We start from the raw sequence: 27943 nt of genomic DNA, 5'->3' as shown, positions 1-27943 counted from the left end.
AATCATGAATCTAATGTAAAGCAAAAACCCGCAGCTGTAAGTCGCAAATATCATATGAATCACATAAAATCAGAAAATTGGTTCTATAGGAGCTTTCTGAAGGTATGAAAGACAAAGAAAGAAATGGACATCTGGATGCCGCTGATATATTGTACTTTAGGCCCAGACTGCAGTGACAAACTGTAAGGCATGTCTGCATTGAAGCTTTATTGTTTATCCTTGTTCCCATGACAGCACAAAAATTGAAAATTGTCTCAGGGACAAAAATTTTTGCCTGGAGTTATACTTGTATAATATATCTGTTCCGACTTACATAAAATTTCAACTTAAGAACAAACCTGCAGAACCAATCCTATATGTTATGTAATAAAATAAAACAATGCAAATTAATATAATTTTATTAAAAACAATGAATAAATTAAACTGGCATGTTTAAAATTCAGTCATTGTACACAGACTTGTGAAACTGGAAACCATAATAAACATTTACTGGTGCAGGACCCTGTTCAAAGTGGCAGGTCACAGAGAGAAATCTTTATTAGATATTGGAGCATCCACAATTGGCAGCATTTATCCGTTACATATTGACAGCTAACATGCAGTTAACCGATGTATGTCGATATTCATGCTAAATGTGAACCGTATTGTGCGGCTGATAAAGGGGATTAGTTATTCAATTGCAAGTCACTGACTAAAGTCCATTTCCACTTAAACGCTGAAACTTCAGGAATAACCGCATTTAAAAGAATTTGTTAATGGCAAGTCTGTACATAAAGGTCTGGACATGTATTCTATACAATATGTAGTCTTGTAAAGCAAGCATTAAAACCATTGCTCAACAGTGGAATTCATTCATGGTTCTGGTCTGGTCGAGCTGTATAAACGCAGTGATGTGGTGGCAAAGGAGACAGAATTAAAGATCCATTGACCAGTTACATGCATCAATTTTGAGATGGCTATAACCATTAGACAAACACCGCCAAGATCTAACATGTATATGGCAACGTGTCCAATTTTCATATGTATCTTTTCTCTGGGAAAGAGATACAAAAGGTGAGACAAGGTGCTGGCAGACACCTATCCCTAGTGAGAAGGCAAAACCATTATAAGGTGTGTTGTCAGATGGAGTACAGTGAATATCATAAGTAGCTGATCCAGGACAGGTTTGAGTGGAGTCAGGCTTTTAATATAGAAGATAACTATTGAATTACATGATCAGTCTTGATCTCTTTTACCGATTGTCAGCAAGACACATGCCACGCCGGGATGGAATGAAATAAGTGCCTATTGGAGTAGCAGAAGAAGTTAGAATTGAAATGGGGACCATGCAGGACACTAGTTCAAGCGTAAATTAAAGTATAATTCAGAAACTAATATGATGATTAAACAGAAATCAGTGCAGAACTAGAAATAATGGAGAGAATCCTGGTGGAAATAGGTTACTGCATAGTTTGTCAGTAAATGGTATAAATATTAGAAGTATTAGATGCTGGTATGTGTTTATGGCAGGGCTGGTTGAGGAGCAGGACATCCTCAGGTGCTGCGATTGTAGTAACACACAGAAGTGATTGAAGAGTGGACTGGATGGACAATCATTTGAAATTCAGGACCACAGAGGTTTCTGTTGGAAGTATGCATCAAAGCGAGAGATGGCATAATCCTACAATAAAAAGAGAGAGTTAAACTACAGGCGGTCCCCTACTTAAGAACACTCGACTTACATACGACCCCTAGTTACAAACGGACCTCTGGATATTGGTAATTTATTGTACTTTAGTCCTAGGCTACATTGATCAGCTCTAACAGTTATCACAGGTGTCTGTAATGAAGCTTTATTGTTAATCCTGGTTCTTATGACAACCCAACATTTTAAAAATGCAATTGTCACAGAGACCAAAAAAATTCAGGCTGGGATTACAATGATAAAATATACAGTTCTGACTTACATACAAATTCAACTTAAGAACAAACCTACAGACCCTATCTTGTATGTAACCCGGGGACTGCCTGTATAGAAGAATTGGCCATTTTATCTGTTAGAAATGCCTAAGAATAGCACCCTAATATTTTAAATATTGCTACAGGTGTGACCCATGCACTTAAACCATTGCATTTTGCATAGCAAAGGGTGAAAATATATATGAAAGAGAGCTCAAGATAAAACTTGCTGCAAAAACCAGCTCAATTGCAGCTCTTTTGTGGTGGCCATTTCTGCTGTTGATTGTCACAACCCTATGTTAATTTGAAATATGGCAATTTTAAATAATTCAGCTCAAATGTGTTTTTATTACCCTCAAGAGGACAAAAGATAAGAGGTACAGGATGAGCAACCTTCTGAAAGACCTACACAGTCGAGGTCACAAAATAAAAAGGAAGCCACGTTCTTGAATGATAAAAAAAATATAAGAAACTAATTTGCCCATCATAGGCCACAAAACAAATGTAAAACAAAATAAAAGACACTTGTTAAGACACATAAGCATACTCACCAGATATCCAAATTCAATAGTTGATATTTTTGCTTGCAAAATGGACCAGAGACCCCAAAAGAAATGTGAAGCCAATGCAAATCTACATGAGAAAGAGAACCAAGTATCAGAAGGTGAACAGATGTACAGAATTCAATATAACAACTCCAGCATTCTGTATTCTATTGGAAGATTCTCTGCAACTCCGTTTGTGGCCTGTTATCAAAATGCTCCCAACAGAGGTTCCTTAGGGCTCCACAGAGTAAAAACTCATGGCAAAAGGTGGAGAGGAATGACATTGATGCAATTTCACTTGAATGATATTGGCTTGAATAGGAGCGGAGCAGCAGTTCCAGGGCCGCTGGAACACACAGAGTGGAGCTATACTTCAGGATTTATTTGTTGGGCGTTTCTAGTTCCAATGGACACTGATGAACTATGCTATGGATCAGTTATCAATAGCTCTAAAAGCAGATTTTTATTAATGTAAATGTACAGTATGGCAGTATATGGGGATTTTCCTCCTCATTCATTACAATGTGCTATCAGCACATTGTAATGAAGAGGTTAAAACGAAATAGCCTCGGGTCTTCAGAAGACCAGAGGCTACCATGGAGGCGGATCGCCGCTCCCCGATGACGTCACGGGGAGCGGCGATCCCAGGTAAGATGGCGGCGCCCATGAGCCGCTATCCTTTTGAGGCTGCCGGCAGCCATTGCTGTGATAATACCCGCGATCGGTGCTAGCACCAATATGCAGCAAAGACTTACCGGCTGTGAATAAACGGCGGGCGGTCGCGAACTGGTTAAGTTGATCTAAAATGTATGTATTACATATACATACGTTGGCAAGTATATGCTTCTATTAATCTTAATTCTCTGCATTATCCTTTTTCATCCATTCAAACAAATAAAATAAAGTATAATCCTTTAAAAGCAAGCTATACTCCTTTCCACTAATGCCAATGCAGTGCCATATAGATATTTACACCCCTCCTAGGACTACGAGGCCACGCAGATGGGGAGGATTGTATGGACTTCACAGTCCCCACACAGGTTCTTTGCTACAAGATCAGCATCGTTATTAAAGGGTTTGGCCACTTTACCTCATGTTTTTTGTAATGCGTGTTTAGGGGGGGGGGGGGGGAGGGAGGTAATTTACCAATATACAACTATTAATAGTTCTCCTCTGCTTTCTTGATATGTAAAGTGAAGTCTAATGTCTTTTACCTCATCACCCAGATATTCCTGTCCATAAAATGGCCGATGATGGAGGGTCATGTGATTTCTAACTGGAGAGTGTTCATGGTCAAATGGAGATCACATGACTGTCCATCTGCGGCCATTTTATGGACAGGCATGTCTGACTGATGGGGTAAAATACAGGTTTCACTTTACATATCAAGAAAGCGGAGCAGAACTATTAACCCCTTATCACCGACACTAGTTTTCAGCTCAAAGATCAGACTCGATTTTTTGAATCTGACATGTCTCACGATGGTTGGTTAAAACTTCAGAGCGCTTTAACATATCCAAGTGATTTTGAGAATGTTTTCCTGTGACACATTGTACTTCATGTTAGTTGTAAAATTTTAGCGATACGTTTAGCGCTTCGTTCTGAAAAAACAATTTGGCAAAAGTGTGCAGAATTTCTTCATTTTCAAAGTTTGAAATGTTCTGCCTTCCAGACAGAAAGTAAAACTACCCAAAAAGCTTGATAATTAACATTTACGGAATGTCTGCTTTATGTTGAGATGATTTTTTATGCGTCCTCTCACTTTTCTAGGATGTTATGAGATGCAGAACTTTAGGTGCGATTTTTCTCATTTTCATGAAAATCAACAAAACTCACATTTTGAGGGACAACTCATCTTCCAAGTGACTTTGAAAGGCCTAAACAGTAAAACCCCATAAATTACCCCAGTTTAGAAACTTCACCCCTCAACGTATGTAAAACAACTTCTATTAACCCTTTAAGTGTTTCACATGGGTTTAAACAATATGGACCTGCGATTTAGAAACTTTCAAATTTTTTTGGAAAATACATTAATTTAGGCCAAAACTGACAGTTTCATAATGATTAAAATGATGAAATGCTCTGCAAAGTTTGATGCCCAATTTCTGCCGAGTGTAGCAATACCCCATATGTGGTGGTAAAGTTCTGTATGGGCACTCGGCCGGGCATAGAATGAAAGCAGCGCCATTCACAGCAAATTTGTATTGTCACATTGTACAGGCTATAAAATTTACATTTTTTTTGGTAATGTGAACATATGAGGGCTTATTATTTGCGGGGTGAGAAACACTTAAAATTCATTTTGGGGGTCTATAGCTCATTCATGAGATTTTATTAACTATTTAAAGGGGGGCCCAAACAAAATCATCAATTTTTTTTAGCACTTTTTCCCAAACTGGTGATCGTAATGTAAAAATACTATTATATCTTTATTCTCTGGTTCACTACGATTATGGTGATACCTCATTTATATAGGTTTTCTTATCTTTGCTCAATTTTACTGAGCCAAGCCAATATTTTAGAAAATCGCATTGTTTTTACTATTGACAACTTTTCAGGGCCATAACTTCTGTATTTTTCTGTTGTCAGATCTGGTTGAGGGCTTATTTTTTGCAAATAGAGTTGTTCTATTCAGTTGTATCGTATTAAAGCGCATAGCTTATTTTGATCACTTTTTAGAACATTTTTTGTGATGGTGTTTGATGAAAAATGGTATATTATATTGTTAGTGCTAGCTCTGGCTGTGACGTTACAGCCCGACACTGGCACCAGCAAGACCCGGTGTCCCGAAATCTTTCTTCTCTGTAGAAAGGCATCGCGTCAGAAGAAGTACCCTTATGACCGCCGTAAAAAGCTGATAGGGCGGTCATTAAGGGGTTAATAGATTGGCATTGTTAAATTACCCTATATACTGCCCCCAAATTTGTACATGTATTACAAAAAACACGAGGTAAATTGAATAACATCAATTCTTCCTTCCGATTTGTACTAGGAACAGCACTGACAATGACCGGTTTCTCATGAAGAGACACTAACCCATATAGTTTTCAATCTATATGCTCGATGAGACCTAATGGACCCCGTGCCTTTGTGCAAAGAATTGCTGTTTTGTTTCATGCATGTTTCTATGTACAAAATGCTGTGGAGGCACTCTGACTATTGGTTGCTGTCGGATCACATACTGGCCATGCCAATGTCTGAGGCAAGCATTCACACATAGCTATTGTGTTGTGCTTGCTTTTCATAAAGCGCACTCTTCCTGCAATCACCTATTGAAATAAGATTTCATCGCATTTAGTAAATGCAGGAGTCTGTGTGTTTTGAAATGCTAAGCAATCACCACATTTTGTTATTGTTCTTTAAAGGGAACCTGTCACCACATTTTTCCTAAATACAGGTAGTGACAGGTTCCCATAGAGCCCCAGTAACTGACACCTTTCTTTTAAATAAAAATTGTTCCTCTGAGATTCCCATATATTCAACTTTATATTCTTATCTGGTATCCGAGCATGGCTACAGCAAGTCGAGGTGGGCGTGGCCTTATCGGATGGAGTCCAGCAGCTGCTCTCCATCCTATCTTTATATGCAGCTATAATGTCATGTGGCCAGAGTGACATCATTGCAGGTCCTTCAGCTTTTTAGCATTAGAAAACTGTACACCAAGCATATATCTCATGAAATCACATCATATTGTATCACATGAAATCACAGCAGCCTGCATGGAGAGGAGTAGAAGTCCTGCCGGCTGCTGCGATTGTTTTATGTGGTCAGATATGTAGATGGGGTATAGTTTGCTAATATTAAGTAGCTTAAGGACCTTTGATGATGTCACCATGGTCAAATGACATTAGACCACGCCCCTCGACTAAATCCAAAGATGCATAGATAACAGGCAAGATTATAACTAATTTTATGGGGATCTGAGGAAAACTATTTTTAGCTAAAATAAGGGTGTCATATAGTTACTAGAGCTCTATAGGAACCTGCCATTACCTGAATTAGTGAAAAACGTGGTGACAAGTTCCCTTTAACTATACGTTCAGCTTTGTGGTTGCCCTCATAGGGCTGATTGTAACGGTAATTCTGTATAAATTGCAATTATGCAGTAATAAAATTACATTTAGCACCTTTAAAAGCAACCACGAGGCAGACGTGGCCCTCAATGGAAATGAGTTTTATACCCATGACGTAAAGCAAGAATAGTTGTGTAGAAATAACTTTGTGTGTTCATAGCAGCAGGTCTGTGAAAATTGAATTGTTAATTCAGGTTTGAAGCTCCCGTAAGAGTTATATCAGGTCTTTCAACCCAGGGAACTTTAGGTTTTCTGCATTGAACTATCCTTCTGCTCTGCCTGCCGGGGTAGTATACCCCTGCCAGAGATCTTACCAAATAGTGGAGGGAACGGGCAAGCGGAAAGCTCTTCATACTAAAGAGCTGCCCAGAGCCACTGTAGGAACGTTTTATGGTCTAAACTGCTGACAGATTTCTTTTAAAAACAAGAAAATATTATATAATAGCTACACAATGCTCTTCCTAAAAAGAAGCTCTAGTATAGGAAAGTCTAGACATAAAAACGTACATACAAATATAAGCTCTCTTACCTGTTCACCTCGATAAGCATTGCAGCCTCTTGAACTTGCCGTTCCTCCTCACCAAGCTCAGGATAACTTTCCAGCAAATAAGATCGGAAAAAATGAATCTAAACGAAGTATAGTAGAAATAAAACAAAAGAATGAGGAAATTCAAAAGTTTAAATGGATGTCAAGTTCTTAAATTGTCTCCATAATCTTCTGCAAAGAGTCAGTTGCATAATAAAGCATACACCCATAAATATAGAGGATAGGTTCTTGGCAGCCTAATGGAGAGTGATGACTTTGGGGTGCATTTACCAGCCCTTGGCAAGGCTTGTCAGCATGACAGGGAGTATGGTGGTTGGGGAACAATTAAGGCTTGCATTTAAAACACAGTCTTAATAAATTCCCCACACTGAACTCATTGCATAATAATGTATGTATAATGTATATCACACCAGTGGATGAGGAGTACACAATCATTGTCAGGTGCTATATATATGGAGCCTCCTTTTTAAGGGGAGAAAATCTCCATTAATAAAGCATGCAACAGGCATACTGCTGTAAATAAGAGGCCCTATCTATAAGACCTAAGAGATACATTTTTGGGGAACACAAAAGTTATTCCATGAGAATGAATATGATGGCTCCTGCTGATTGTGAAGGTTGATCTTGTGTACCAAATTAGTAAAACTACTAGTTTCTAGTTAACTATATATAGTACCTGCTGCTCCTGTGTGGGGTAGTTGCTCAGTTCTGCTTTGTAGAACGGCCACTCATCATGATGGTAATTATATACCCACTCACAGAAATGATTTCCTATGTCAAATCCTCTGTAAAGACAAAAAGAATACAGTAGGAATAGTGCACTATAAACAAAGAGAGACAAATACATGTAAGGAAGTGAACTACAGCCAGAGTGTATAGCGAAGGAAACATTCTGCATATAACGTTACTCAACTCTTCCAAACTAACATAGACAATAAACATAATAGACCTTTTGGCTGGAGGCAGCCTAAGCCGTGACACGGTGATGCTGTCCAGTCACTGCCGCACATTCCAAGAGAGCAGATTTTAAAATAGGAAACAAAACAAAAAAAATAAAAAAATACACTGCATTGTGTCTATGGGTAACGCACTTTGAGAAGTTGATTTAAAAAAAAGTCTCTCAAGAGTACCTGCCGTGTTGCTTTGGGATATGAAACCACCCACATGTCCTTATGGACCAGTGGTTTTGTCCCAAATTGCCTTTTAGCTAAGCCCTCTGTGTCCACTATATAAAAAAAACAAACCCACAAAACACAAATCTTTACTAAGTGAACTGCGTTCATCACTCCAACGAGACATACAGTCAGCATTATCTATTTTTCAAAAGGAGTGCAACGAATTGGGTGAACGCACTGCACAAGTGGAAACAAAGATGGCAGAATTCACAATGGCACATAATGAGCTGATAGATGCAAACAATGCACTAGAGGAGGAGGTGAGAGACTTGCACCTGAAAATGGCAGATATGAAAGATTTTTCCAGGCGGAATGACGTGCGGTTTTTTCAGGCATACCGGAATCGGAGATGTTGGAAGAATTCTAAAAAGCCTTTTTGGTGGCTTTGCTACCGGATTCAACCGAGTCGGACCTGTTAATTGACATAGTGCACCGCTTACCCAAAGCAAAGTCTCACAAATACAGAAAAAAAGACTACACATACTTACTGGATTGTCACTTCTTCACGCGTTAAATACATCCAAGTATTGCCCTCATAGGGAGGTTATGATAAAAGCTACAATATCAGTTAACTGAAATGCTATATATGAGATACAAGAGAACTTTGCAAAAGATGAAGGCTTCACACTACTCTCTAGACAATAGAGCTACCCTGTTTCCCCGAAAATAAGACAGTGTCTTATATTAATGTTTGCTCCTTAAGAGGCACTAGGTCTTATTTTCAGGGGATGTCTTATTTTTCCATGTACAAGAATTTACATTTATTGGTGAACAAAAAAAAATAAACTTCTAAAACATCCTTATTACTCTCCAAACTCTGAACTATTGGAATTTTTGGCCCCAATCTCTCATGTTTAGCAATAGAACTTTCCTTAAATGAGCACTTCATGTCCATGTAGCAGCTTGTAGCGTATTTGTCCTTTTAAAACTCCCTCATCAGGGTGCAACCAGTCGGTCACCAGTGGGAACAATATTCCCGAAACTCCCGGTTATTTTAGTTCAAAGTGGGGGTCATGTGAAGTGGCATCACAAGTGATAGGCAATTTAGACCTGCAGAACTGGGTAAGAGGTGGTGTCCACAAGATAGCGGATATTTGGGATAAGAAACACTTAATGGCTTTTTCAGACATCTGCAATTTAACATTCCCAAACATGACTTCTATAAAATATTTGAGATTAAGGCATTTCATTACTACCTTCATCTATGAGAGAGGCCAAGACCATCTTTGAGAATGCATTTTTGAACCATGAAAAAGGCTCTAAAAGAATTACTTTAGCATATAAAAAAAAATTAACATATACCATATATACTAGACTAGAATATAAGCCGACCCAAGTATAAGCCGAGGTTTATACTCGAGTATATATGGTAATAAAGCTTAAGGAGTCCCTCACTACTATGAGGAAATGGCAAAAGGATTTAGGGATATCTATTGCAGAGGAGTCTTTCAATGCGATTTTCAGGTTAACTTCTCTTTCCAGATGTGCACCAAACATGGAAACCAGGAAAAACATATTGTATAGATGGTATTATAACCATCTTTCAAGCTTTCAAATACTGTTCAAGTATTTGTTGGTGATGCCATATGGCGATATACTTCACATATTTTGGCCATACAGGAGTTCTGGCAACAAGTTTAGAGCTTGCTGAACGAGTGCTATCAGAGTGCCAAGACTTACTCTACAAATTACAGATAACATCTTTATAGCAGGGGAAGTTGACTGTGTGTGCTATAGCTGAGATGTAGCAGAGCTGAGAGTGTCTGTGTGTTATATGCATCTCATCATCTCTGGTCTTTCTGGTCTCCCTTTTTCTATTTGGTCACATACTAGCAGAATGTTCAGAAGCTAAATGAAAGTGTAGCCTGATGATCTAAGCACATTGTGAGCATAAAGCATCTCATAGCACAGAGGGATTATGAAGTGTCTGCTTAGCGATTTCCCGTCCACACTCTGGAATTTTACACTGGCCAGCTTAACACCTTGCAGACCGAGGATGAACTATATCGTCCTCGGTCGGCAAGGGGTGTATGGAGAGAGCTCACAAGCTGAGCTCTCTCCATACACAGTGGGTAATGGCTGTATAAAACAGCCAACACCCGCCTGTCACTGGCCAGCACCGACCGCGGCACCTAACTTACCTTTACATGGGCGCCGCCATCTTAGATGCCCGATCACCGCCCCCTGGAACGTCATCGAAGGGGGCGATCGGTTGCTATGGCAGCCTACAGTCTCGTAGGCTTGCCAGGTGCAATGATTTTTAATAACCACCAGAGGGCAGGCTATTAAAAATCATTGTGAAATAGCTATATACTGCAATACAGTAGGTGGGGAGTGAAAAATGAAAAATGCAAACACGTCCCTAAGGGGTTAAAGAGTGATAGGAGCTAAAACAGCAAAAAACTGAGTAAAATTGTAAAGTAAAGGGTTAAAAATTATCTTTATTGTGTAAACATCACTAGGGGATTATTTGAGAACTTTCTTTCATGGGCATACCCCTTTAACAGCATCTTTGTTACCGTATATACTTGTGTATAAGCCGAGTTTTTCAGCACACAAAATGGCTGGCCACATACTAAAGGGGGCTGGCTGGCCACTTACTGGGGCTGTGACCAATGCATTTCCCACTCTGGGCTTATACTCGAGTCAATAGGTTTTCCCAGTTTTTGGTGGTAAAATTATGGGTCTTGGCTCATACTTGAGTATATACAGTAATCATTTTCATTCAGTATGCCAAAAACCACCCCTTTTGTAAATGCAATTCTCCAAAAATACTGTTATGATTTAAAGTAAAAAAATGTATTGTACACTTTAACCAATGGCCTTGAAAAAGCAGACTTACCTGTAATTGTAGCTGCTGTACTCAAAATCAATGAGCATCAGTTTATCTGATGGGTGTGATGAGCGAGATGACAGAAGCAGGATATTTCCTGTAAGAGAAAGTCACATTATTCTCAACAGTATCTCATCAGATAATTATTAAATTTGCATTTATCTTCAAAGTAGCAGCACCATGTCAGTAATCTTGGACTTTTCAATGTGACAGTGATCTGAAACACAAGGTAAAGTCATCCACCATCTCGCAGCTGCAGCAGAAAAAAAACAGGATTCTAGAATTGCCACAGCGGTTTCCTGAAATTAGGGTAACAACCAAGGACTTTACAAAAGATTGGTGCTTTTTGCCAACAATTTGCATTTTTAGAAATATTAACCCCCTCAGGACCAGCCCTTTTTCAATGTATCACTTCTTTAAAGGAGCTGTATGATCGCTTGTTACCTGGTTGTCTCCATTAAATATTCTGTGACATGTTCTTGGAAACTGGCAGGGTCGGACTGCCAGTGCAATCCACCAGGAGATTTCCCAGTGTGCTGACTGCCTCTGGGCTACTTCCATCACGTTTTCTGCGATTCATAGGAACAACGTGATGACAAATGTATGAAGCCATCTGCAACAGGACCTTGAATGACATTATTCAAGGTTTTTTTTTGCACAGGAGAAAGCGGGTAATGTATTAATATAAAAATACATTACTTACCTCCTACGGGCAAAGGACCTTGAATGATGTAATCACATGACCTGCTCATTTGCACTAGTCTGTATTAGCAGGTAGAAGGACTGCTGTCTTTCTGTAAGGAGAGCAAAGTTGGGGGTCTAAATATTAGGGGGAGCAGAGACTGAATATGAAGGGGAACAGACATGGAAGGCTAACACTAGGATGAGGAGTAGACATGGGGGCTGATTATGTTCAGAGGGTAGAAAACAAGGAACACCATCATTGTGAGGAGGGGCCTGATTGTGAGGAGAAGGTAGCAGACCTGTGTGAGAGAGGGGAACATGGGGGTGCTGACTGGGTGTTGAGAAAAGGGACATGAGCATAAAGGCTGTATAAGAAGACATATGGGTGGAGGCCTAAATCTGTTCCCCAAGCATAGAGGATCCCTGACATCTATATGGCGATTCCGTGATCGGGGTTACGTACAGGATAGGTTTTTTAGGTTTCTTCTTAAGTTGAATTTGTATGCAAGTCGGAACATGTATATTTGATTAATTGTAGCTCCAGACTATTTTTTTTTTGTCTCAGTGACGATTTGCTTTTCAATATTTTTTACTGTCATGTGAACAAGGATTATCAATAAAACTTCATTACAGAAACCTTACATCTGATCATTGCAGTCTTGTACTAAAGTAGAGAGCTTCACCAGAGGTCAAAATGGGTAGAGAGGCCTGTCTAAGTCAGGTGTCCATAAGTCAGGGATCGCTTGTACTTACTCCCCCTTCAGACCATTATTTACATTCACATCATGAAACAGGTCCAAGCTTCTACATCCAAAAGTAAAATCAGAATATTCACTTTTTAAAGTTTTAATTGTCTGATCCATGCCATGAATCTGTTTCACCTCACTGATTCTGATCAGTGTGAATGGGCTCCTAGTAGATATTGCGGTGTTCTGTGAACTATTTTTGTTATATGAAGATATAGTGAAAATCTACCATTGGTTTGAGGTAGAAGCTTGGATCTGTTTCACGATTTGAATCTATTGGTGATTTTTTGGGACTTGCACCTGTGCAGATATACTATTATTCTATGCATTAAAATTCTCATGAAGCATGTCAGCAGATTTTCCCCTATTGGTTCATGGAATGATAAACTCCTCTCAACGTGCTCCACAGAATCTTCTCTCTTTTCCCTAACGTTTTAAAACATATGCTCTTGTTACTCGACAACATCTCAGGATTACATATACTGTAGTTACTAAAAGAAGTCAATCCTTATTTAATCTGGCTGTGCTTAAATCACCATAAATGTGCTTTTATAATCCATTTAAGCTCTTTACCAATACTAAAAATACAAATTTCATGGAATGATAATTACATTTTAAGTTCATACTTGGGCGTCTACTTGCATATGGCGGAATCTGTATAATGAGCTCAATTTCTGGTACTTGTACATAGGGAGTGGTATTCTAGTAGTTATATTCTTGTACATAGGGAGCAGTATTATAGAGGTTATATTCTGATCTTACTGATATGCTGACTTGTTCACCTGGCTATTTGCCTAACCTAATGTTTTATTGTGTCTGTCAATATTTTCTTTGTAGTTAGAACGTGAGCTCAGCAGGCAAAACTGGCACAACTGTTTTGATAAGACAAAGCAGTTAACTAAACAGCTATGGCTAGCAGCTTGCTAATGCCTCCTACTTGTGCAGACTCCACCTACCCAATTTGACATGTGGCTCCTTTTATTTATTTATTTAAGGGCCACTTCAATTACCCAGTCTGTCCCTGGAAGCTGGGATAAAAAAAATTTAAAAAAAGTTGCGTCACTTTCTAGTGACTCTGCAGAGTCATAGACACCCAGAGACCCTTGGGAGAAGGGGGAAGGGTTTTATTACTGCTTCGCCCTACTCCGCTCCTCACAGCATCACGCTGACATACTGCACAGAGGAGTAAAGTCAGTAGTCATGTGACCGCCGGGTCTAAAGTGTTAATCAGAAAAATAAGGAAAAAAAAAAGTTATGGCCCTTAAACCACGGCTTATGAAAATTTGCTACAAATGCCTGGACACTAAAGCCTTTTCAGACCACATCACTAAGGGGTTAAGTCTTTGCTTCACAAGTGTAAGGTGTCATATTTTAGAGCAGAGGCGACTGTTTAATTGATACCATTTTAAGAACTGAAGAACCTTGATGTTTTGGACATTTTTTCTATTTGCAGCTACTGGTATGTTCATCTCCATGTGTGCAAGATGATGAAAGATTTGTTTTAATACAATATTCTGCAACACCACATTATTACAGTGCAGTACATTGTGAACACGTTGCCTTCCTCCAGCTCTGCTGACTCAACAGAAGCACACAGAGAAAATGCTAGGCAAATTATTTATGGTTTGGTTGCTAGCCAATCCTTATGAAAATGTGCTCCAACAATTTCTGTAAGGCTGCATTTAAATTTACATGCAAGGCAAAATAATTTTTTTTTTCATGCAAGGAGTTTGTTGCCTACCTTCCTGTACATCATTGTGGCAGAAAACAACAGGAGAGGATGTAGACTCCAGCAGAAGCCTAAAATAATAGAATGAAACCTGAGGTAAAATATGTTTACAGACCAAGTAAGCTTGGAAAAAAGGTCTTACTGCTCCACTCATCCATCATGAGCCTGCACAAGTACAAGCCCGGGTGTCTTGTTTGTCAGTAGGAAATCACCCCAGCTCATGCCAGTCAGAGTGCACTGCTATATTAATCTATTTTGGAAAGTCCGTTTCCCCTCCAGGTCTGGCTGAAGTACTCACTATGCTGTCACTGCACATTACCCTGCCAATAATACCTAGAGTGCCCTTAAGACCATACTGGTTCTTCTGTTCATGCTGTGATCCCTCATGTCACAAATCTGGGTTACCAGCGGGCTCAGCTGTCAATAATGTCCGCAAAAACTTTTTCCTAGCTATAAAACATAACGAAAAAGAAAGTGAAGAGATTACAATTTTTATATTCTAATATTAATTTACAGCTATAATCTATAATCCCCTTCATGTCTCCATAACTTTAAAGACGCTGCATATAGAGTGAAAAACAGGTGAGGATGGAGAAGGGCATCCGTAATCTCCCTTTTCTGTGCAACAAGGGCAAAACAGCATCTTCACACAACCCCATTTTCCAAAGCAAGAATGGCTACCTATATAACCTATCTAGTAGAAACAGTTGGGATCTACTCTGTTCCACGTTCATCAATAGACTACTAGGAGAGCCCGTTGCCTCCGCCCACTTCTCTCCCGACATATCCCGACTTCCTTGTCCCATAGCCAGGAGAGAGCTGTATAATAAAGAAATCAATGGTTTAGTCCCCTGAGCTGTAACCACTCCCTCCAGTGACACAGAGGGCTTGCGTCTGAAGGGCACGCCACAAATGCAAGTACTGGAAAAACCATGAATGCGGTACATCAAATTCCTCCTGGAACTGTTGATAGGACTTCAAACCGCCCTCACAATAAAATTGCTTTAGGTATCGCACTCCCTTTCTCCCCCATCTTTGCATAACTTTCAGCATATACACCTCCCCCAAAACGTGATTCTCCCGCAGCAGTGTATATTTATTACAACCTTACACTCCCAATATATGTTTATATACCTTCCAATCCTGAAGTCGGCCTGTTCCTGGCCACCCTTTAAAACTGTCTGGCCTCCAATGCAGCCAATGGGTCCACATCTCCCAAATACCACAACGCCTTTGCGCAGTCCACTACCCTCTCTACCAACCTGCGCTGACCATTAGGTAGCAGGTACCAAAACTTAGGGGATCCACAATGGGCATAAGGCAAAATGTAATCATCTTTAAAGCAAGCCTGTCTCTAGGAATGTCATTTTTAGCTGGTGACAGGTTCCAATAGCTATACTGATTTCACAAATGCCTGCATTCTGAATCATTTAAGAATAAAGAAAACTTTATATCACATTACTTAGCTTTCCTGGTGGTGGTGGGGCACCTACAGGAAGGAGGGAGGGAAACAGATGAGTGTGGAGGCAGGTAAAGTTAAATAAAGTTTTATGAAGTACTGAAATCATTCAGAATGCTACCAAATGTAGTTTTATAATCTGCATAGCATAAGCTACTGATACCTGTCACCAGCTAAAAATGGTATTACTGGTGAAAGATTCGCTTTAGAGGTCAACCACTTTGAATTAAAATCCTGGTTACTGTATATAACCTGGTCATCTTTATAACATTTCACCACATAAGAAGGGCCAGTGTGGGTTTGTTCCTTGGTTATTACTAAAAGAATAATAAATGGTAATACATTTCCAGTTTATTCATAAATTTCTATAGAGGAAATGACCGAGGGGATCTAAAAAGAAAATGAATCACGGAGAATAGCAATGTTAAGAGTTTTATGCTAAATATTGATTCATTAACACTGTCATATTGATCTACCAATGTTGAGAGTGAGAAATTACAGGAAATTCTCTATTTTGTATTAAGCAGAGATTGGGTTCCTGCTGTAAGGAAGGTTAAGGGTATAATCTTGATCTTTTTCAGGGAAAAGGTAAAATATTCAATTCATTGCTTACTATCTTAACTTCTGAGAAGCTGAAATTCTAAATTTTGCTCAAGTGAACAAAATGGTAATACTTAATGAAGAAAAGGATTTTATGGTCTAAACCTAAAATTGTTGACTTTAGTTAACTTATTAACCCATAATAATCATCATAAATCAACTAATGGGTGTAAAGGTGTCTCAAACTAACCAAGTATTTAGCTGTTACCTTATCTAAGGGTTTTCTCAAAACAGGGATATCGGTCTCCTATTAATATCCTTAAATGTTCTAACTCGGACTGCATTTCTTATATAATAATGAGGGGTAAAATTTTATTTAAAAAAAAACTTCACCACTGAAAGATCAGCTTACCCGTGCCCAAAATAAAGCCTTCAAAGGACACAGTCCCAAATTCATCTAAGGGGGATTGAGAGTTTAAGTTTTCATTTCTGCCCACAACCCACAGGCTCAACCCTCTTCTTTACACAAACCAACCCCAATTGGTAGAAATGGCATAGATGCCAAAAGGAGCAGGAGATTTTGCTCCACCTTCTAGACACACTTAATGAAAAGCAACAATCCTTACTTATAGGAGAAGTGATGCAAAACATGTTAGATAGATTTGAAACAAAAATCTTGTCTAGAATGCAAGACATGATGGTTGAGCTACAAAGAGAAGTAAGGACAATTGGGGAAAGAATAGATCAGGGGTGACAAAGTTAAAGGGGTATTCCGGGAATATGAACATCTGATACAAAAACCCATGATGCTATAGATAAATGAATAACAAAACTCAATGTTATTAGTCACAAAATGGAGCTTAAATTGTTTGATTTTATGATTCACAACATTGTATGGCCTCTCTAAAGTAGGAGGAGTTATCACCAAGATGACCACCACTGGAAACTACCTGTCCCATGATTCTTTAGTTCTCAGTAACTCCTCCTCCCTCTTATGCTCTGCTCCCAGTGATGATATAACAGACTTTCTTGCTCTGTTACCATAGTAATGATGTGTAACTGCCATCACCACAACACTGGCCATACTGGTACACCGCAACCAACCGACTACAACCAAACATAGTGCTGATCACATGACCTGCCCAGGCAGGTGCAGGACATGTGATGTGGACCTGTGACCAGCGGCCATCTTCTGTCCTGTGTCTTCTCCACGCAAAGGAAATCAATGGACTGATTAAAGAGCCCGTAGCATTTTAATTCTTCATTACATTGTATGCCTGCAGCATTTTTCTGCTAAGGGGAGCAAAATTACATTACAACTAATTACATATTAGCTTATATTTTAAGTACTCACTTGTATATGAATTATGCTGATTCCTGGAATACCCCTTTAACTGAAGTAACAGACTCTCATAACAAGTTATTAGACTCTAATCAAAAATTGGGGATTTAGAAGACAGATCAAGGAAAAACAATGTTCGTTGAAAGATATCCCTGAAACTGTCGCAGATTCGGCTGCGGAGGAAACTAAACTAAAAACCTTCTGATGCAAGAAACCCGCAAAAAAAAAAAAAAAAAAAAAAAAAAAAACTTCCCTCCACCATATGGGAATTTTCACCAATTTCACCTTTTCTCTGCTCCCTCAGCAAGGGTATTGGTCTCTGGTATACCTACACTCCTTGAAAACTTGGAAAGAAGTGGTTGGTAGTGCAAGACTAAATAGAGATCAAATGTCAATCTGAGACCTGGAACCTCTGGTCTCCAATATGAAATTAGATCTTTGGGTAGAAAAGGGTATATAGTTTGATTAGCTGATCGTTATGAGGGTAGTCATAAAATCCTTTGAATGTTTAAAATCCCAATTTAATCTTCCCATCAAGGTTTTGTTTCAATATCTCCAAATAAGAAGTATGCTAATAGAAAAGAAAAAAGGATAGTACACAGCATTTATGGTCCCTTAAGTGATTATTTGAGGTGGGAAAAATAAGGGGCATGTCAATAGTATATGATATCCTTAATATCCCAGAAAAAGCAGACAAATTGAGTTACATGTTAAAATGGGAATCCGATTTAGATGTGAATTATGATTGTAAGCAATGGAAAAAAGGTATTAGATGGACAGACCAATGTTCTCCCTGCATAAATCATTTAGAGCAGATTTAAAAAAAAAAAAAAAAAAAAAGAAGATGCATTTGGATGGTATCTCACACCTGAAAGATTCGCTAACAGGGAAATTTCATCTCCCTCTCTGTGTTGGCGGGTTGTGGAGCCAAATGGGATCTAGTACAAATGTGGTGGTCATGTCCAAAATTGACTATTCTAGTTACAGGTAAGAGACCTGATTAGAATTGTGATAAACTCAGACAGTGACATCCCTCCGCAGTTGGCCCCATTACATATAGGGTCTGAGAAATTTCCGGAGGATCAGAGATGGATCGTTAATTATATAATGATCGCAGCAAGACAATGCATAGCGACACATTGGAAAGCAGTTCAATAATTAGATCTAATAGGAGTATGTTATAGAGTCAATAAATATATGCATAATCAAGTAACAATGTCCTCAAATTATACCCATTTCTGAAAAGTAAAAAAAAAAAAGTGGTCCCTGTGGGAAAAAATCCTCCTTCGTGGTTCTGTTAAAGACTTTTCTTTAAATAAGCACTCCTGATGTGGGAGAAATCTTTCTAAGAGGTTTCAATAAGGCCTTGCTGTGGTGCTTTCACTCTGGATACCAAGTTGGTCTTTTGCCCCTCCCAGGGCGTTTGGATAGTATACTGATAGCATTAAATTATGGATGTATGTTTGTAGCGTCTAGTTGATGTTTTAATTGCATAGTTATGTTGTTTATTGTATGGTTACATTATAAAAAAAAATATTTATCACTGAGAAGAAAGTATTTACTAAAAACATACAATGAGATGTGACATTTTTTTCAGAAAACTTTTCTTGGTCTTACTTTAGGCTTTTCATCTCTTCCTCCAAGTGAAAACTCTTCAGTATGTTGAACTTCTCCACCAGAGCAGCTTGTGTAAAGGATAGGGAAGAAATCTGAGACATGTACCTAGAAGAGTGCAATGCACATAGGTCAGTAACGAAACACAAGTGATGTCAAATACCAGTCTTACAAATCAGTTTTATCTAAATTCCACAGCAGAAGACCTTGCATAACTGGCAAATATAATCAGTCTGCATTCCAATCCTAAAGTAGATCATGTCACCTGGGTAAAACAGTTATATAGTCAAGAACACAAGGCAAAGTGCAGATTTTAAGTCATAAAGTGGCACTTGCAGGTACTTGGCAACAGAGGATGGATTTTTGGTTTTGTTTCCACAACAGAAAACATCTTATCATCCCTTTACCAAAACAGATTTAAAAGCCATATTTTCACCAAACAATGTGGAAAACGTTTGACCAAAGAATTCCTCTGCTTTGAAAATAAAAGCGGTAAAACACACAAAAAGCCTTACTTTTCCATAGTCTTAAACAGCCACACTGGTTCTTTGTTGAATGGCATCTCCATCTTATGAAATCTGGCCAGTTTCTCTGCAATCTCGCAAGAAATTTCAGGCACGCTAAGTTCGGAGGTCACCAATCTACGGCTCTGAGCGAGAAAATAGAATAAAAATAAATATCAAATGGGAAAAACTTTGCTGCATGCTGCTGTGTGAATAAAGGACCCACTACTACTTTTCACCAAGATTCTGGAGTTCTGCTGCCCTCATTCTATAAAACACATGCTTCGGTAATAATCATAAGCAGGGAGAGATAAAGAACCAGGATCTTCGGATGACAAGGAACATGGAACTTTTTAGAAAGACTTTTTCTTGCTAAAAAGTCTTATTGACTGAAAAAATACAGTACATAGATATAGATATTGTATGTTGGTAAACTCATTTATACTGGCAATAGGATGTAATCCTTCTCAACACAATTGACATGTGTTTCAATAGGTTTTCAAGTTTGCATCACAAATAAAATGTCAGTAATGTGAGCCTTATTACTTGTATGATAGTCAGTTTCAGAATGAAAATGATAACAGAAGTTCACCGGAATGTATTCTTCTAGTCGTCCCTGAGGAAAAACGCCGTACAAACGTGGACCCAGTGAGCGCTCAGCAAGGATGGCAAACATTACACTCTCCAGAACAATAGAGTCCACACCCTGCAACAGGTAAAGAAACACAAGTCATTAAGCAGTCAATTATACAAAGCGTAGTAGCTTCTCACACTGTCATCTACATAATGTTACATTACAATTTACACTGTGTTACATATAACATCCTAGAAAAGCAAGATGTGTCATGGAATGTGTTACCTGCAGGATGGCTCCATATATCCGTAGCAGCACTTGTCGTGGCTCTGTGGTTTGTGTTTGTACCGCGTCAGTGAGACTGCACTTATATAGCAGGTTACTGAGACCACCACTGAAAGACACAGGAGCACAGGGTTAACAACCCCTAAAAGCTATTTCACTCTTCAGTTTTATATATTTTATACATAAATTACATATACAAACCCCCCCCCCCCAAGTAATCCCAGTGTGGGCGACATTTTTGGGCACACACCTCCACACATTCTTCTAAGTACGAGAGCTTGAAATCCAACACCACAGAGACGCAACAAATCAAGGACAAGTCATGGAGTATACTGGCCAGGATTTAGCCGTACACACAAGTATCTTGCAGCACCTTTTTCCCCACAAAACTGCTGACTGCCCACATCATACTGTCCTCAACTTACCAAAGCTATAAAACTTAATACAAATGCTCACATTACACAATAACTATTCACCCATATAGGAGGGTCTAGATTTGTATCTTTTGAACTTACGGTATATACTCGAGTATAAGCAGAGTTTTTACGCACAAAAAATGTGACGTTCTACTAAGTGCGTCGGCATCGGCACACAGTATTATGTCAGTGAGAGGCTGACGTCACGATCCCTGCAACAAACGGCGCCGGGACACGGAGAAGATACCGGAGCATCGATCGATTGAAGAAGACCTGCCAGGGGACGTTAGAAACCGAGTACACTTTTTTTGGGGGGGGGGGGGGGGCTGGCAGGCTACACACTCCAGGGGGCTGGCAGGCTACACACTCCAGGGGGCTGGCAGGCTATATACTGGTGAGGCTGTGACCAATGCATTTCCCACCCTCAGCTTACACTCGAGTCAATAGGTTTTCCCAGTTTTTGTGTTAAAACTAGGGGTCTTGGCTTATGCTCAAGTATATATGGTATTTGTGTTTGTTTCTATATATGCAAACACCTTGGAAATGTACAGCACCACTGTATAAATGTTGCTCTATAAATAATAATAACGATGACCAACATCTAGCTGGAGAGTTGTACAACATTCTGTAAATGTGTTCCCCCTCGGAAGATCACAAGAGACAGTTGTAGCCTCCATCAAGAATCACCACAGAAAGATGTGAGTGTTGGAGAGTACTGACTATGGACCTAATTGATAGGCACCCTTTTATTTACCGCTAAGCATTTTTAGTACGTGTGGTCCAGCCTTGAAGTACTGATATTAAAAGGCTGCTTGCACCAATGGCTTCCAAATCCTAATACTATTTTTATTCTTGTATGTTTTTCTATTTTGGAAAATCATTTTAGAGAATCCGGACTGCTGGGGTCAAGTGTAGATGGTGTCCTACTGATCACAGGCTGATAAATAACAGAGCAGTTATAGCATTTAGCTGCCATTTACAGCAGTTCACCGTTTCCTTCATGACCTTGTGACCAAGTTCATGGAACAGAAGAGGAAAAAGACTAATGGAAAACCTCAGACAGCTGGTCACAAGAATATGAAGACATAAGCTATAATGTGATGGGAAACATCTACCACCATTTCTGGACAGGGACCCACATAACCGAGCTAGCTGAGCTGGGTTTTGTCAGAAGTGTTTTTTTGTGATAAACACCATATACACATCTACTGGGCCACATCAAAATTTCATTGTGCAATGTCTGCAATGCCTGACAGCAATGACACATTGAACAAAATCCAATAGAATACAGATTGAAATGACCAGCTTTCCAGTGCCAAAACTACAACCATAAGCCACATATTTTTCACAAAGTGCCAAAATGGCAATTTAAAATGACTTATTGCTCCCTGCTCTGTCACAGGTGTCCTGAGGACACCAATACAGTAGAAAGAGGTAGATATTATCATTGTAGCTTCCCTTTAAGGTCCACTTAACAGCATGAATCAAAGGCCCGGAGAAGGAGCTCCAATGATAATCTGGCTCTGTCCACACCTCCTTGCTCCTCTTGCACTGCAAGTCACCTTAAAATAGCAGCGAATGTAGCACATCCTAGGCTACCTGCGACTACAGGAGGAAGTCTTGAGTCCTGAATGGAGAGGGCTCCGACAGCCACTTCTGGCACCCGTGCCATGGGCTCGCCACCACTGCCATAAGATGTATTTAGACCAGGTTGTGCTCCTCAGATCTCTGTGGTCTACAACCTTTAATGCGAGTAAGAATCTTGTGTAAACATTGTAGATTGGACTCTTCTGTAGCATGTCATTTACACACAACGCATTAAAGACTTTATAGTATCAACTAGAGTCAAAAGATAAACATGACTAATTGCTATTAATTTATTAGGCAGTAAATATAAGAGGTGACTGGGGCTGTCTCCAGATTATAGCAGGACAGGTCAGAAAATGGCATAAAGCACACAACTTATCAGTAAACTTTGCACTTGCCATGTAAAGTGAGGGTTGCATCATAGATTATACTGTGCTGAATAAAGAGCCAGCACTGCCGTGCTAAGGTCAGCAGAGATGGGGGACTACACCTGAGCCCACACGGACCTCAACCTAGGTAAGCACCATGATATATCTACAATCTACTTCCCTCATCTCCTGCCTGTTCACTCCCACCTCTCAGTATTCCAGGAACAACTTTCCACTTGTAATTCAAAAATCTGTTTATTCCTACTCAAATACCTTCTTTGAACATATCTCTCTTAAGAGTCTTGACATTAACATAAAATTACTCACAATATTCTTGTCAATTAGATCCATTATGTAATTATCATCAGTAATAGACTTAGATTTTGAGGATGTTTATTGTGCTCTACGTTTATTTTGCTCTACTTTTGTATTAATTCCAGATCACGCTTGACAAAGGTCGTTTGAGACCGAAACGTCGCTAGAAATAACCTTTGATCTGTTATCGCATCATATGATTTTTGTAAAACCGTTTTGGTGGAGCTACAAATACTAAACATATGTATAAGAAATAAAAATGAAAGCATAAAAATCAAAATAGGATGTGTGCTACGTGTTAAAGTCCTGCATCCCTAAGTGCCGGCCACAGAGAGTGTACATATGCATGTATACATGTCCAGAAAGATCTTTGCATATTACAGTCATAAATATCATGAAAATGATCAGCAAAATGATTTACTGGAGGTCTCTAAAGGGCCTCAAGAAATAAGATAAGGGATCAGAAAAAACATCTATTTTATACAAATGATGGAATGAAAGAGGTTTCATCAACCTCTTCAAGTGCAGGCAACGGCTCCCACCAGAAGCATACGCAGGGTGCTGGCCACCTAACATCAAGTATAGTACACCCAATTCATGTACTAATGGTTTCTAGTGAAACCTAGGAGTCGCTTAGCATAAAACCACAAAAATATGTGGTGGCTGGACCGTACAGACTCCAAACATGACAGTTATATATGATGAAAGGAGTCCCTGCTACCTTGCGGATAACAGCGCTAAACTTTAAACAGTTGTCTGGAGGTTTTGTGTTGGCTCCTTGCATCACATATCACTGGCAGTCCTGTTCCCAGCACAGTGTTCAGTCCATTTAATACGGAAAGCACACTGTCCATTATTAACTGGCTCTAAATCTGAAGCAGAAATTTGTGAAGCCACTTTGTCATACTAGTGGGCAAAGAGTCTAAAACACTTTTGAAATAATGTCCTTGGCCAGTGATCCATTAAAAAATCTGGCATTTAATGGAGCCATACACCATCCATTTTCTGCTCTAAGGCAAGATGTTACTGCATAGGGTTCTCTTTCCATCACAATGTCGGATGTCAGCGAACTGCAGTGGATGCAAGTTTCTGATAAAACACAACTGTGTGAATCTAATGGGATAATCTGGTGATATTCACATACAGAACGGCACCGCAAACACGGCTACTTCACACTGGAGTTCATTTATTTTGTGAATCCAGTGTAATAAGGCCAATCTCCTCCAAACAGCCAGCCTTTTGTTTAAGTTTCAAAACGCAATGTAAATGCCACATGTGACCGCACCCTTACAATGAATAACTCAAAGCAGCCGGACAGAAAGAATCAGGACCATGACTAAGACCATGTGACGAAAAGCATAGGTTTTTTTCCTAAAGCTGTTATTTTTGCAAGTAACCGGATATGCTGGTTATTTACGGTTCTCTAGATTGTTCACCTCTGACTTTTAAGGTGATCTCCATGCACCTGGTTACTAAAGGCAAAATGTACAGGTACAAAGGCTGCGATGCTGGACTTTTTCCTTACACAATGTGAATATATCTACATTCTATGCAAAACATCACTTTTCCTGTAATAAAACATCAGTGGTGGTCATGGGAAAACTGCTCTACTCCAAAGTGCAGCTCCTCTTTTCCATAGGATGACTGCTCTCTACCTCTATATAGGATTACCGCTCTCTCCCATAAGACTGCTCTCTACCTCTATATAGGATTACTGCTCTCCCCCATAAGACTGCTCTCTACCTGTATATAGGATTACTGCTCCCCCCATAAAATTGCGCTCTACCTCTATATAGGACTACTGCTAACCCCCCATAAGAACGCTCTATGCCTCTATATAGAAATACTGCTTTCCCCCCATAATACTGCTATATGCCTCTATATAGGATTACTGATCTCCCCCAATAAGACTGCTCTCTACCTCTATATAGGATTACCGCTCTCCCCCCATAATACTGCTCTATGCCTCTATATAGGATTACTGCTCTCCCCCATAAGACCGCTCTGTGCCTCTATATAGGATTACCGCTCTCCCCCCATAATACTCTTCTATGCCTCTATATAGGATTACTGATCTCCCCCATAATACTGCTCTATGCTTCCATATAGGATTACTGCCCTCCCCCACAAGACTACTCTCTAAATAGGATTACTGCTCTCCCCCAAAAGGCCGCTCTGTGCCTCTATATAGGATTACTAATCTCCCCCCATAATACTGCTCTATGCTTCTATATAGGATTACTGCTCTCCCCCATAAGACTGCTCTCTACCTCTATATAGGATTACTGCTCTCTCCCATAAGACCGCTCTGTGCCTCTATATAGGATTACTAATCTCCCCCCATAATACTGCTCTATGCTTCTATATAGGATTACTGCTCTCCCCCATAAGACTGCTCTCTACCTCTATATAGGATTACTGGTCTCCCCCATAAGACCACTGTGCCTCTATATAGGATTACCACTCTCCCCCATAAGACTGCTCTCTACCTCTATATAGGATTACTGCTCTCCCACATAAGACCGCTCTGTGCCTCTATATAGGATTAGCACTCTCCCCCATAAGACTGCTCTCTACCTCTATATAGGATTACTGCTCTCCCCCATAAAACCGCTCTCTTCCTCTATATAGGATTACTGCTCTTCCCCATAAGACTGCTCTCTACCTCTATATAGGATTACTGCTTTCTACCTCTATATAGGATTACTGCTCTCCCCATAAGACCGCTCTCTACCTCTATATAGGATTACTGCTCTTCCCCATAAGACTGCTCTCTACCTCTATATAGGATTACTGCTTTCTACCTCTATATAGGATTACTGCTCTCCCCATAAGACTGCTCTCTACCTCTATATAGAATTACTTCTCTCCACCCCCATAAGACTGCTCTCTACCTCTATATAGAATTACTTCTCTTCTCCATATGATTCTTGCTATCCTCTATAAGGCTGATGCACTTCTCCCTATGACTGCCTCTATCCCCTAGAATAGATCATGTACCTGACCACAGAGACCCTCATCTGCTCGGGCGTGATGCTCCTCCATGCCCCCCGGAGGTACTCCCGGCACAGGGTGTAGGCTCTCCTACGCAGCTCCTCGCTCAGCTCCAGGCGGCGCCCTCCCGGGGACAGCGGCGTCGTCCTCCCGTTAGCAGAGGACATGGTGGAGGGCGGCAGGACTCGGTACAGTACAGCAGTGGCAGCCTGGTGTCACTTATAGCCCTTGTAATATGACCCTCCTCCAGAGCAGTCACCCCATCATGTGCTGCGCATGCCGGGCACTGCCACTCATAGAGCCCGTCCTAGTGCCAGACTAATACCGGTGCGGTACCAGCGGGTGCATTACACAGCGCCGCTCCAGTGCTGTACTCATCAGGATACAGCTCAACGGAGCGGAAGCCACCAATCACAAGGCAGCCCGTCCTGCCCAGCTCAGGGGAAGTGACAGCCACGTCACGTGACTGCGCCTACACTAACGGTATATAGTCATCCACAATGTGTGGTAGGAGACGTACAGGTACTCCTATACATACAGCGCGGTACCGCTCTCTATGTGTATCCTTCTATACAGCGCGGTACCGCTCTTTATGGTACTCCCATTATACACCGTGGTACCGCTCTCTCTGTGTACTCCGTCTATACAGCGCGGTACCGATCTCTATGTGTACTCCCTCTATACAGCGCGGCACCGCTCACTTGTAGTACTCCCTCTATACAACGCGGTACCGCTCTCTATGTGTACTCCCTCTATACAGCGCGACACCGCTCTCTATGTATACTCCCTCTATACAGCGCGGCACCGCTCTCTAGCGGTAGAGGTCTCTATTGTTACCGCCTCCTATAGTGAGGCCACGCCCCTGGGCGGGGGATCAGTGCGCTGTGATTTGGCGGGAATATCCCATGCTGTAAGGTGAGACTGACTGCAGTGTGATATATGTATACTGTAGATGTAAGCAAGTACCGGGCAGCTCCTTCAGTATCAGGTTATATTCTGTGTGCCCTGTATACCACCCGTATACATGCGTGGCAACACATTTCACACCAACCGGCAACTCTGAGAAGCGCCCCAGTGTTCACACAGTGCGGTATAACCTAACGGCTGAGGATTACTGAGCTAGTTCAGTGACAAGCCTGCCGACCACTTATAGCCTGTCAGCTTTTTCTCTGTGTTTAACTCGTACCCTGAAGGGACTTGCCACGTAGTTTTGTAATGTAGAGCGGGGTGTACACCAGTGGTATGAAATGGCACTTATAATTTACAGTCTTCATTCTGGAAACTAATGTGACTGTTTTCCAGTGTTTTTCTATAATGGATGCAGCCTTCAGTGGTATGTGTGTTTTTTTTTTTTAACTCCTTCCTTTCAAAAGCTATACCTCATTCCCCCAAATTTCGGAGTGGCACAAGAGGGATAAGAGTTGCGGCATATATAACCCCTTACTCCACCCCACGTAGTTTAGTGGCGCCAATCTACCCCTGCGGCCGCGGTCACATTCGCGCCACTTGGCGTCCGTTCATAATGTGACACTAGCGCACAGGGGGAGGTCCTTGGCCCCGAACACACATGCTTTTCCAGAGAAACGCATGCGATCGGCTTATCAATGTTTCCCTGGAAACGCATGTGCGTTCGGGCCGAGGACCTCCCCCTGTGCGCTAGCATCGCATTATGAACG

The 27943-nt window shown here is 40.4% G+C and overlaps 1 protein-coding gene across 3 annotated transcripts; it reads right to left on the bottom strand.

Annotated features, from left to right (window-relative positions):
• Positions 1-380: 380 nt before the first annotated feature.
• On the bottom strand, positions 381-26962 carry CHKB (choline kinase beta). 3 transcript variants are annotated; one of them, XM_072147641.1, is made up of 11 exons: positions 26274-26962; positions 20588-20696; positions 20321-20434; positions 19741-19874; positions 19229-19333; positions 14283-14341; positions 11121-11208; positions 7780-7888; positions 7086-7183; positions 2490-2571; positions 381-1660 (listed from the first exon to the last, which is right to left on the bottom strand). In XM_072147641.1, the coding sequence occupies exons 1-11, from the start codon at positions 26432-26434 to the stop codon at positions 1604-1606; spliced, it is 1116 nt and encodes a 371-aa protein (XP_072003742.1). In that variant the 5' UTR covers positions 26435-26962; the 3' UTR covers positions 381-1603. The 3 variants fall into 3 exon arrangements, with proteins under 3 accessions (XP_072003742.1, XP_072003741.1, XP_072003743.1); XM_072147640.1 differs by lacking the exon at positions 26274-26962 and adding an exon at positions 22603-22817; XM_072147642.1 differs by lacking the exon at positions 26274-26962 and adding an exon at positions 22566-22690.
• Between the last annotated feature and the right edge of the window lie 981 nt (positions 26963-27943).

Source organism: Engystomops pustulosus, chromosome 4, assembly GCF_040894005.1.
Source record: "Engystomops pustulosus chromosome 4, aEngPut4.maternal, whole genome shotgun sequence".
Classification (NCBI taxonomy): Eukaryota; Metazoa; Chordata; class Amphibia; order Anura; family Leptodactylidae; genus Engystomops; species Engystomops pustulosus.
The sequence above is the reverse complement of the archived record's forward strand: the minus strand, read 5'-3'. Positions and strand labels throughout refer to the sequence as shown.